The following is a 12547-nucleotide window of genomic DNA, read 5'->3' on the forward strand; positions in this document are numbered from 1 at the left end:
ATTTGTAAATTACTTTATTGACAAAAATATATACAATAGCAAAAAAACCCAATAAAGTATAGTTGTATGATATCTTAAAAAAAATTATCCCTTAACAGGGTCCTGGTGGCAGAAACGGTTGCTGGGTCCTTTGTCACTGTCTTGGGGAACCACCCCCCAGGCCCTAGGGCACCCCCACTGACCCCACAGTCCCAGACCTGACAGGCCCCCAGGCTTCCTCCTCCCCTCACCCTTCTCCATCCCTCTGCTTCTCACTGTAGGACTTAGGCTCAGGGGTCAAAGTCACTAGGAATATTGACTCCACTAAATGGGGTTGTTTGAGAATTTGATGACCATGCATCACTCACTTCTGTGGAGAAATGCAGTTTCAGGGTGGAAAAAGCTGAGTCCCTCACAGAGGTTTTCACCCTGTGAGCAGTGAGAGGGGCAGTGAGGCTTCCCCCTGGTTGGAAGCCTTGCTGAGTGAAATGGCTGTAACCCCCACCCCCACCCCTGAGCCAGGCTGCCTTCCAGATGCTCACTCACCCACGGTGTCGGGCTTGGTGCACTGGATGTGCATGTAGCCGCTCTCCCTCACCAAGCTGTAGAAGACCTTCTTGAAGGGGTACAGCAGCTCCATATCCCTCTCGGTGTAGCCAAAAAGCCCCCCGAAACGCCGTCCCAGGAGAAGGGAAATGGTGTAGAAATTTCTTAAGATCAAAGCCATGTTCAGGTGCAGGCCTTTCACGTGGCTGAGGGGAGAGAGGGGCCAGGTGAGGCTGTGTGGCCTCAAGGAAAGGGGGAGGGAAGAGATGGAGGAGGAAGAGGCCATGGGGCTGAGGAGCACAGGGTCAGCCTGCTGGGGTGCCTCCTCGAGTGACTACATGAGGTGGAGGAGCCGGCTAAGGAGAAAATAGTTTCTAGAAAATTCTGGTCAGGTCTCTCTGAGGACTTGGTCCATCAGAAAGTTCCACTCCCTGACCTTCCCCTCCTCTAACTGGTCCTCTCTGCCTGGGCACCTGGCCCAGCCAGAATTACCAATCCTGTGTGACACCAAATGGAGTAGAGATCCATGTCCAAGTGCCCCAGGCAGAGCTGAATGACAGGGGACCCTCCCTCATTTTCCCTGGGCCCACAAACATCCTGCTTGTGGGAACCCTGCTCCAAGGCTCAGACACTGTGTCCAGGCAGGGCCTGGAGTGGATAACGTGCCTCCCTGCACAGATGTCTACCTTGCCCAGGCTGTGCACACACACACCTGATAGCAACCCTTACCTGGGCACCAGCTGGGCCATGTTGGTACAGATCAGGGCCCCCCAGTCCCCGCCTTGAATGTAGAACTGCTGGAAGCCCAGCCGCAGCATCAGCTTATAAAAGATCCTGGCAGTGGCCACCGAATTGCAGCCTGGTTGTGAAGGGAAAGAAGAATCACGGGAAGGTCATGTCTTGGGTGCTTTCAGTGTCCTTGGAGACTCCTCATCTCCCTTCACCCCAGGCTGCGGTAAGAGCAGCTCACAGGAGGTGACAAGGAATCCTGGGGCCCAAGGGAGGGGTGCTGGTGCCCAGAAGGCAGTGTGCCCTGGTGCCGGCCTTGGTGCAAGGGCACAGTGAGGGTAGGGGACAGGCTCAGGTCAGCCCTCCTGAGCATCTGTGGGCCTGTACTGCGTGTGGGGCTTGGTTGGCCTTGCTGGCCTGAGCAGTGCAGGGTCTAGATATGGACTTGCGCTGAGTGGAGAGCTCCTGAGGACACGGGAGTCCAGACCCTGAGGCAGCTCTGGACAGTCGTGACCACAGCTCTGAGCATCGCCCAGTCCCCCATCCACCACACTCTTCAGATCCTGAGAAGACACACTGGCCCTTTGACATTAAAATTGCTCTCCTCTCTTCTCTTCCCTCTGGTTTCAGACCCTTCCTTCATCAGCCTCCTCAAGCTCAGAAGGAAGCTGTCCCAGCCAACTCCCTGCCCCATCCCCACCCCGGGCAGAGAGCCTGCTGGAAACACCCAGCCCACAGCCTCCAGCAGCAGCCCCCATACCCTTCTTGGAGGGTGCCTCCGAGAAGCCGTAGCCAGGAATGGACGGACAGATGACTTCAAAAACATGCTCATCGCTCAGGCCATGGTTCTTGGGGTCAGTCAGGAGCGGGATGATCTTATAAAATTCGTAGAAGGAGCCAGGCCAGCCATGTACCATCAGCAAGGGCTTTGGGGTGTGGCCAGAGGGCAGCTGGGGGGGCTTCACGTGGATGAAATGGATGTCCAGGCCTGGGGGCACAGAGCACAGTCAGGATCGGGGGAGGGTCCTGCAGCCGGGGAGCACCTGTCGCACCTTGCACCCACCAGAGCAGGGCGGTGGTGCTGCCACCCCCGGTGCCCCCTGGTGCCCGCACTCAGCCCTCACAGCCTCCTGCAGGGATGCAGAGTCATTACACTCCTTTCCCCTGAGAACGTGAGCCCTGTGAGGCCAGGCCAGGGCTGCTCCTGCATGCTGGACTTCCAGAGCGCAGCATGGCTCCTGGCCCACGGAGGCACTCAGTGAGTACTAGTGTAATCATTTAAAAACTGAAGGTGGAGGAGGATGTAGCTCAGTGGTAGATCCTGAGCCTAGCATGCACAAGGCCCTGGGTTCAATCCCCAGTACCTTCATTAAAGATAAATAAATAAATAAACCTAATTGCCCCCCTTTCAAAAATTTAAATAAATAAATAAATAAAAATTGAGGTAAACGAAGCCCTGTACATCCAGCAGTAGAGAATGAAAGAAGCCACAGTTCAACAGTACACTGTAATACAACAGTCATCGAAAGTGACAGTGCCGATGCAGATTTAGCATGGAAATCAGTTCAGTATACACTGTTAAGTGGTAAAAGCAAATTACCAAGCCACATCCATTGTATGAACCAATGTTTGTAAACAGTCATATGTATGCAAATATTTATACTGTGTATATATGAATTTTAAAGTCTGAAAAGATCAACTACAAAAATGTAAAAAGTAGCCCTCTGTGGCAACAGAATTTCAAGTGAATTATTGTCTTTTTTGTATTATATGTACTTTAAAATTTTTCTACAATGGGCATATGCGTAGCTTTTTTTTTTTTTAAGTGGAGAAATTTTTTTAAGGTAGAGTGCTGGGCATTGGAACACCATCCTGGCCAAGGGCAGGTGAATGGATTCCAGGCCCCTCCAGAGTCCATTTAAGAGCAGTCCCTTCCCAGGCAAGTGGCCTAGACGGCGCCTGATTGCTCACCTAGGACCCCTCACCACAAGGGCTGGTGTTGACAGCAGTCTGTTGTTAATTCATTGTATAAATAATACATGTTTTCTGTAGAAAACAGAAAACAGAAATCGAGGGGAAAAAATCACACATAATCCCACTACCTGAAGATAATATTGTGCTGTCCATCCGACTTTTTAAAAAAATTTTGGGTGGGGGGAGATAATTAGGTCTAATTATGATAATTTTTTAATGGAGGCACTGGGGATTGAACCCAGGACCTCATGCATGTTGAGCACATGAGCTGTACCACTGAGCTGTAGCCACCCCCTGACTGCCTTCTTTTTAAAGACTAAATAATATTGGTACACACATACCATGGTAATATTACTCAACTTTCCTTAGTTTTTACCCAAGGTCCTTTTCCTATTCCAGGATCCCATCCAGGACACCACGTTACATTTAGTTGTCAAGTCTCCTTAGGCTCCTCTTGGCTGTGACAGTTCAGATTTTTTTTAAACAGAGAATGTAACTTTCTTTTAACAAAAATAGCACCCTACATACATTCTATTTTGGAACCTTAGTTTTTTCACTTAACAATATATCCTGGGTGTCCTTCTATGTTGCTAAATTTACTCCTAAAGTTTATTTTAGCAGGTAATCTTACCTTCTTTGCAACACACTGCATGATGTGAGATTATTTTTAATTCAAATTCTATCACATTATAGTTTGAGTTTAAAATTAGAAAAACACACACATATATACATTCTTGTGTGTGCACGGACGATTCCTGGAAGCGTACACTTAACAGAAGCAGACACTGTCCCTGAGAAGGGAACTGGTGGCTGGGGGAGGGGCAGAGAGGAAGACTTCCTTTTTACTGTGTCTCCTTGTACTTTTTGAATTTTAGATATTTACATTTTAAAATTTAGAAAAAAAATGTTAAAAGCCCGTACTTCATAATTTGCCCTATGGGGCCCCCTTCTCTCTGGGGAGGAGATGCTCTCCTGGTTTCCCTATAGGTCTGTGGTGCCCAGAGAATCTCTGTGCCCAGACTGTTGGGTCAGAATTGAGCCGAACTGGGCTCAGAGGGTGGCACCAGGCTGGGCCAGGTGGTGAGGGGATGGGGTTGGGGTGTGTGTGTTGGTGGTAGGGTGTCACAGCCTAGGGTCTGAGCCAGGACAGTGGGATAGCTGGAAAAAGGGACAGGCTGGGAGACTGGAGAGCTGAGTTCTGGCTCTGAGCCTCCACCTCCTTGTGACTTGGGCAACTTCCTCCTCCTGTCTGGAGGTGATGGGCTGAGTTCCCCAGAGGCCTCTGAAGTCCCTGCATGTCTCAGACGACTTTTTGAGAACAGAGACTGAGCTGGCAGGAGGCCAAGGGCATGGACTAGAGCCAGAAGCTCATCATAGAACAAGAAGTGAGAGGAACAGGGAGGCTGAGTAAGGAGGCTAGTGGGGATGAGGGCAGAACACTAGGCAGGGGTCAGAGGTTGAGCCTTGAGCTGTCCAGAGCATAGAGGCCAGTGCAGGGGCCAAAAGGACCCCCGAAAGGTTCAAACATGAGGGAGAAAGATGGCAGCAAAAAGAGGAGGGAGGCCTCCTTGGACCAATCCCAGGCTGGGGAGCAGGAAAAGAGACATGTTGAAAGCTTGCTGGGCTTCAGGGCTGGGAGGCGGCCAGCTCGGCACTGAGGTGGGTTGGGCAAATAGCACTTGAACTCAGGCCCAGAGGATGGATGCCACAGTGCAGGGCCCAGTGCCAAACCCAGGTGGCTGCCAGCCTGGAGAAGTGACTGAACCGCACAACAGGCTACTGTCTGTGATGAACTCAAGGCCAGAAATCGCCTCTGGAGCACCTGCACCCTGAGAAGGTTTTGTGCTATAAACACTTGACATCCTGGGATGTTGTGAGGAACCCTGAACCCTGAAGTGGTCTAGTCGGGTGAGGCTTTCTCATACTTGCAGCCTCCAGAAAGAAAACAGCCTTTTAGTGCCTCTTGTCTCTGGGTTTTTTTGTTTGTTTGTTTGTTTTTGTTTTTGTTTTTGTTTTTGAAAATGTCCTGTGGTTTGTATGAAAAGGAACATATGGGAATAAAAGGAATAAATGGGGTTTTGATTAAAAAAAAAAAGGGGGGGGGTTGAACATGCTGTTTCCTCTTCTGGACAACATTCCCCACACACCTGGCAAACTCTTATCCATCTTTTAAGTCTCAGCCTAGATGCCACCTCTTCCAGGAAGCCTTCCCTCATACTCCCAGGTGGCATGAGAGGCTCACAAAGCTCCTGGAGCCTCCTCCCTCACAGCACCCCTTATCACATGCTATAACTGCCCCCAGGAGCCTGTGAGCTGTGAAGGCGGGGACCCTGTCCTCTCTGACTGTGTGTCCTCAGCCCCAGCAGAACGCCTGGGTACAGGAGGTTTTGTCAACATCCGCAGGATAGACACTGAAGAGCTGGAGCAACAGAAGGATCAGTCAAACCCAAGGAAAGCAGGCATCTGGCACCAGGGATCCAAATGGCAACCTTTAGAAATTACACACAAGAACCTTTATACACTTTGGCTTAGATAAAGTGGTTTGTATCCTCTTGTTAAGCTCATGACAGAAGGTATCAAAGCCCTCTAAAGGACACAGCAACAACTGGTTTATATTTAAAATTATTCTTCAACTTACTGAAGTTACAAATTTAAAACCTACGTCTTCACTAAGCATTTGAGTTCAACTTACAAATATTCTATATATTTATTAATCTAGCAAATGTTAACAGTCATTCTCCAGGAAACTTTGATTAATGGGGTTGCATTTCTACACTTGCTTAATGACACTCCTTTAAACATATAATTTCAATTTCCTTTATAAGAACTTTGGTTGATTTGACTGACCAGTATGTCTGCCACAAACTTGAAGAAACTCTTAGAATTTTAATGAATCAAATTTATAAATACAGTGAGGCTTAAATCTTCCAATAGTGCATATAAACTCAGGAAGATTTTCATATAAAATCACGGGTCTAACTCCATTACTCAATTACACATTTTAAATTAGAACTCAAAAGTTGTACCTGTTACTTGAAAAGGCCAAATTCTCTTAAACATTACAAACATTTAAAATTCCAAACATGCACGATTTCCTCAACATGAAAATTTAATAGTATGGAAACCCAAGAACAGGAGAAAATATTTGCAAATCATGTATCTAATAAGGGATTAATATCCAGAATATATAAAGAATCCCAAAAACTCAACAACAAAAAAAACCAAACAACTCTATTCAAAAATGGACAAAGGACTTGAGTAGATATTTCATCAAAGAAAAAATACAAATGGCCAATAAGCACATGAAAAGGTGCTCAACATTAATCATTAGAGAAACGTAAATCTAAACCACAATGAGATACTAACATTTCCCACCCATTAAGATGGCTATTATAAAAACAAAAACAGAAAATAACAAGTATTGGCAAAGATACAAAGAAATTGGGAATTTTGTACACTTTTGTTTGTTTTTGGGGGGGAAGTAATTAGGTTTCTTTATGTATTTTTACATTAATTGTTTGTTTTATTTTTTCATGGAGGTACTGGGGATTGAACCCAGGACCTTGTGCATGCTAAGCACGCACTCTACCGCTGAGCTATACCCTCCCCCTGTACGCTTTTTAAAAAATTTACACATTTTCTTATTTTTTACCCCCAAAATATATATAAATGAAAACCTACCCTTCAAAGCTGGGAGGCCTTTGTCCATAATGTAGTATTTATTGCATCCACATTACCATTCTCAAATGAGAATCAGTATGCTGCTCTTTCACACACCGTTTTGCATACCCCCCCACACACACACTATACGTAAGCAGTTAAGACTTTCGTACTTACACGTATTCCTCTGGTGGAGAGTTAGGAAACTGAGCAATTCCTGTGCCTTTCAGCCTTGGGAAGGTAAGTATAATCTCTCTGAATGTTTTTTAGGAGGATGAATTTAAAATGGTGCAACTGCTATGGAAAACAGTACGATAGTTTCCCCAAAAATTAAACACAGAATTACTGTTTGATCCAGCAATTTCACCTTTGGGTATATATACCCAAAATAACAGAAAGCAGGAACTTAAATAGATCTTTGTACACTCATATTCATAGCAATATTATTCACAATTGCCAAAAGGTGGAAGCAACCCAAGTGTCCATTGATGGGTGAATGGATAAACAAAATGTACTATTTCTATACCATGGGATATTATTCAGCCTTAAAAAGAAAGGAAATTCTGACACATGTTACAACATGGGCGAACCTTAAGGACATTATGCTAAATGTGATAAGCCAGTCAAAAGGACAAATATTGTATGATTCCACTCATATGAGGTACTTAGATTCAGAACTCAGATTTAAATTCATATGACAGAAAGTAGAATGGTGGTTTTCAGAGGTGAGTGAGAAGCAGGGGAATGAGAAGTTATTGTTTAATGGCTACAGTTTGCAAAATAAAAAAAAAATTCTGAAGACAGAGGATGGTGATGGTTAGATAACAATGTAAAAGTACTTAATCCACTGTGGCATTACACTGAACAATGTACACTTAGCGATGGTTAAAATGGTCAATTATATGTTATGCATATTTTACTACAGTTAAAAACAAATAAACTTGTAAAAATAAACAGTATGAGTTTGATTTTCTTAAACATTTCCATATTTGATTCCAAGTCATTCTGGAGTTAAAAAAATGCTTTTCCACTAAAGAAACTATGATCTCATCCCAAGTGATTGTGAGGTTACTCTTCCAAGAACATTTTGAGAGATACTTTCCCTTCCAGATAAGTTATGTGACAACCTGATACTCTATTGGGAGGGAGTCCATAGCTGCAGAGACACAGGACAATTTTTCTTAGGCCCTTGACTGACAGGCTGAGCACCCTTGAACATGATCATGGACTCCAAAGCCTCCAGGAGGGGCTGAGCTGGCCGAGGCCATGCCCAGGTCTAAGTCTTATCTCCAGCCTCTCAGATTGTTCCATCTTTGGACTGGATTGTGCATTTCTTTGGTTTTTAATTTATTTATATGTTTTCCTGTTTAGCTCTAAAGACCACTAGATTTGTTGGGATTTTGTATTATTTTTGCATATTTTGTATGGTGAGGTTACCAATACTTCTCAATGACCAATAATTGGATTCTGGGTCTCCCCAGCTTTGTCTAAGTCACGTCCGGTTTCTAAGAAGGCCATTCCCGTGACACACATCCCCCTCCAGATGGTGTTTGGCAACATACCTTCAATCTTTGTCTTGAAGTGAGGGTATTTGTTGAGAATCTCCACCTGCTTCCTCCAGTCAAAACCATTCCGCCAGTAGGAGATGACTTTCTTCAGGTAGTTGGAGTTGAAACCGTAGTGGAAGCGGCTGTCCTCCAAAGGTGGGGCTAAACGGACCTTCTCGATCCTCTGGTGTAAGTCCTGAAGCAAAATGCAGGACCCCAGGAGAGAGGGGTGGGTGGGGCAGAGCACAAGAGAAGACAGAGTAAACCCTGCTGCCACAAGACACCATGCTACAGGAGCGGCAAAGCAAAGTTTCATCAGATGGATGGAACGAGGAGACCCTTGGTCTGCAGACTTGCATACTGGGTTGTCAGGTTTATCCCAGAAGAACCCTCTGCTTTCCCACAACAGCTGTGCCCAAACCATGTGCTCTTCACTGTCAACTTCAGGTTTACTTCTCAACACGCATCTTTAATTTATCTAGGCTTATGTACAGCAGGAGTTGGCAAGCTTTTTTGTAAAGGGCCAGACAATTAATATCTTAGGCTTTTTGAGCTGCAGCTACTCCACTGTCCTTGTAGAGTGGAAACAGCTGTAGCTAGTATGTGGACAAAGGGGTGTGGCTGTGTCCCAATAAAACTTTATTTACAGACACTGAATTTTTAATACCATGAAATTTTCCCATGTCACAAAGTATCATTCTTCTTTTCATTTTTTCCAACCATTTAAAGATGTAAAAACTATTCTCAATATGGGGGCTGTATAAAAGCAGGTGGAAGGGTGGATTTGCTGACTACGAGACACAGTATTGAATGATACAGTATAACTCAGGTGGGATAAGAATTACAGACTGGGAGAGAAGGTACAGGTGTCAAGGGCAGGCATCAGGCGGAAAGACCAGCCCCAGGAAGGGGAAGTTCAAGCCAGTCCACGGAGCCTCTCAAATGTGACCCTTCCCATGGTGTCCTCCCAAGCACTTCAGTCACCTCTACACAGATTTGAGGAATCTCAGATGCTGAGTTTAGGAACCCACTTAAAGGAGGCATCCCCAGGGCTTAGCCTCTGTCCAGAACTGACACTTCATCAAGTCCTACCAAGGGAGCCTCAGTCTGGTTTCTCTTGGGTACAGCCCAGTCTCTGCTCTTCAATCCCTTCCTCCTCAGAGCTCTCATGTCTCTTTATTGTCTCTTTTTTCCTTCTTACAGAATTTATGTCAATTCGTTGTTAACTTTTTTCTGTGCACATTCATTTTCTCAACTGCTGGACTATGAGCTCTCTGAGGGAAGGATCTCTCTCCCAAGCACCCAGCAGTCAGTGCCTGCAAACAGTAGTGCTCCAATATCACGGAATGAAAGAAAGGATAGGGAAGGACATCCCAGGTCCCACCCACCCTCCTGGCCCTGCTCAAGCCTCGCTCTCAGATCAGCCTACCCCACGGGTCATGTCCATCCTTCCTGATTCCAGCCCTGTGTGGAGGATGGGGCACAAGCTTTGGAGTTAGACAGACTCGAGTCCAAATCCTTCTGCTTATTAACCTCACTCGCTGTGGATCAATTGCTTTGCCTCTCTGAGCTTCAGCTTCTGCATGACCACAGACTGCATGTGACCACAAGGGGCTGACACATGGTAGGCGCCTGGCCAAGTCTGGCTCTGCAACAGATTCTCTGTGCTGCAGGACTTTATGTCACCATGGCCTTGCCTTTCACTTGGGATCTCCACCAAGGTCCCGAGGGGAACCTCACTTGCTCCTATAAGCTCACTCCCAAGATTTCCAGCGGGGCACAAAGAAGGCAAAAACAGCTGCTTTCTGCGACCCTTGGTGCACGTAACTGGGTCCAGCTGGCACCCCCTCTCCCGCCTGGGCACTGCTGGGTCTTGGGTGGGGAAAGGAAGAGACAGAGGAGGAAGGAGCAGAAGGGCCGGCATGGTGGAGTGAGCGAGGAACCTGCACCTGCCCCGAGGAAGAAGAGCAGATGAAAAAACACTCCCCAGCCCCTCCCTGGTCCCAACTCCAGCCTGAGGCCCAACCCCAGACTCAGAAACCACAGAAGGGGCCTCCCAGCCCTCCCACTGCCCACCACCTGGAAAGAGGTGTCTTACGTTGATCTCCTCATCCGATGTTTCCACCTTGAACGGGCAGATGCTCTCGTCCTCCCCAGCTGTGGGCCTCACCCCGGGGCCCCACCACCCATCTTCAAGTGGCAAAGTCTCCTCCTTGTCCTTGGAGATGAACCAGTAGATGACAAAGCCCAGCACTGAGGCGAGGAGTATTTCCAGCAACATGACTCCTGCAGACGGGGTTAGAATCCATCAGCTGCAGAGCCCACCAGGCAGCCCTGACCCCTGGCCAGAAAGGCCAGATCCCCTACTTCTCTCCCACCCAACCGTGATTTTATGTACTTTTTTGACCTAAAAAAAAAATTATATAAGCATACCATAGAAAAACTGGAAAGCAACAGAAAAAGATACAACAATCACTCATAATCCTACTGAGGTATGAAATTCATTAATTAAATTTGGAAAACATGAACCTGGGTTGGCTTCTGCACACCTCTGGGTGGCAGAGGCTGAATTACTGAGGCCTCATGTTTCTCTGAGGGGCCTTTTGCTCCACATGCTTCTAACAAGTTTTTCTCCACCCTCGTGACTCCTTCCCGCATGGGAAGAGCAGGGACTTCTCTGAGTGGTGGGCTCAGGAGAGGAGACGGAGATGCCCCCTGCTGTCCCTCTCTGAGCGGGGGGCCTGTCCTCAGGACGTACACAAGGGGCCGGGGGGGAGGTCTGAAGAGCTGGGAGGGTACGCTCATCTGAGGTGGGCTGGGGGGTGTTCAGTGGCCCAAACATGGCCACATATCCCAGATGGTTGTCAACAGCTTTACTGAGATATAATTCACATACCACATAATTTACTCATTTAAAGTGTACAAACTGGTGATTTTTAGTATATTCATAGATACATGCAACCATAACTGTGCGGTCCACAGACATTTGGCAGATTCCTGCTCCAAGGCCCCTCAGGTGCCCAGCTGCTGCCCTTTAAAGATAGCACAGAACATTCCTTTCCTAATACATACCTGCCTTTGCTGAGATAATGGTCATCTATGCAATGCTTGGAAGTCTACCAGTCACGCACCCTTACCTGTAGTCCTACCCTTTCATGACCCCTCCCTTCTCTACCATCTCAACATCGACCAAGCAGAGACTTGTGCACAAGCCGATCACACACCTTGTGACCCCTTGGTACCTGGTGTGACCCTCCTTATAAAAGATCCCAACAACTGACCTTCAGAGCTCACACAGGCACCTCCTTTCTATGCAGCCCGCTGTTGCCTGTAGCAGTACACTTAATTCCCTTTGTATTCTCATCCTTTGTCTCTGGTAAACTCTTACCACCTGTGCACCAGCCCACTGGATCCCATGAAAATAACTACAGTTCTAGAAAATTTTCATCATAACTGCATAGCTCACAAACAGGAACCCTGTACCCTTCAGCTATCAGCCCCCTGTCCCCTCCACCACCCCAGGCCCCAGTCTACTTTCTGTCTCTGTAGACTTGCCTATTACATGTCATATAAACTCAACTGTTTTAATCCCCATTTGTCCGACTGCTCTGCTTTTTTTCTCAGAAGAAAGAATAGCTTAGTTCCTGCAAATCAATACCACTGGCCCAGCATTATTTTATGGCTCCTTGTCCTGCACATTCCTAGGGAAGCAACCCCTTGAGGTTCACATTTGGAGAAATGTGCATGAATGCAGACATGGTCCTTGGGCCAGAGCCAGCAGAAGGTCCGATGGATGTAGTGGAGTCAGGACCCAGCTGGAGGGGAGAGCATCAAGTCTCAGGTGAGGCCTTGGTAAAGCCCCTTCCCAGGCCCACCCTTGACTCTCCCTTGGAAAACTGGGGCCGGAGGAGGACCCTGCTAGGAAACCCACTCTAGTATGCCCTCTATTTGCCACAAGACCCAGCTGGGGGCTTGCTGAGGCCCTGAGGTTTGCTCCTGCCAAGAAAAGAGAACATGCCCAGGCTTCTCTCACTTCCAGAGAGACGCTCCGTCCCTGCTAGGAACTCCTGCCCTTTGACAAGATGGAAAAGAGCCAGCTACTAATCTCTGTG

The 12547-nt window shown here is 47.1% G+C and overlaps 1 protein-coding gene across 6 annotated transcripts in view; it reads right to left on the minus strand.

Annotated features, from left to right (window-relative positions):
- EPHX1 (epoxide hydrolase 1) overlaps window positions 1–12547 on the minus strand; it is a 36628-nt gene that overhangs the window by 6517 nt on the left and 17564 nt on the right. For all 6 annotated transcript variants that reach the window (XM_031438452.2, XM_010992586.3, XM_064477261.1 and 3 more), the window contains exons 2-6: window positions 10534–10721; window positions 8451–8631; window positions 2015–2242; window positions 1255–1384; window positions 526–731 (exon numbers count right to left, since the gene is read on the minus strand). In XM_031438452.2, the coding sequence (XP_031294312.1) occupies window positions 526–731; window positions 1255–1384; window positions 2015–2242; window positions 8451–8631; window positions 10534–10716 (928 nt within the window). In that variant the 5' untranslated portion in view covers window positions 10717–10721. The remainder of the gene's footprint in view (window positions 1–525; window positions 732–1254; window positions 1385–2014; window positions 2243–8450; window positions 8632–10533; window positions 10722–12547) is intronic.

This window comes from Camelus dromedarius, chromosome 21 (genome assembly GCF_036321535.1).
Source record: "Camelus dromedarius isolate mCamDro1 chromosome 21, mCamDro1.pat, whole genome shotgun sequence".
Taxonomy (NCBI): domain Eukaryota; kingdom Metazoa; phylum Chordata; class Mammalia; order Artiodactyla; family Camelidae; genus Camelus; species Camelus dromedarius.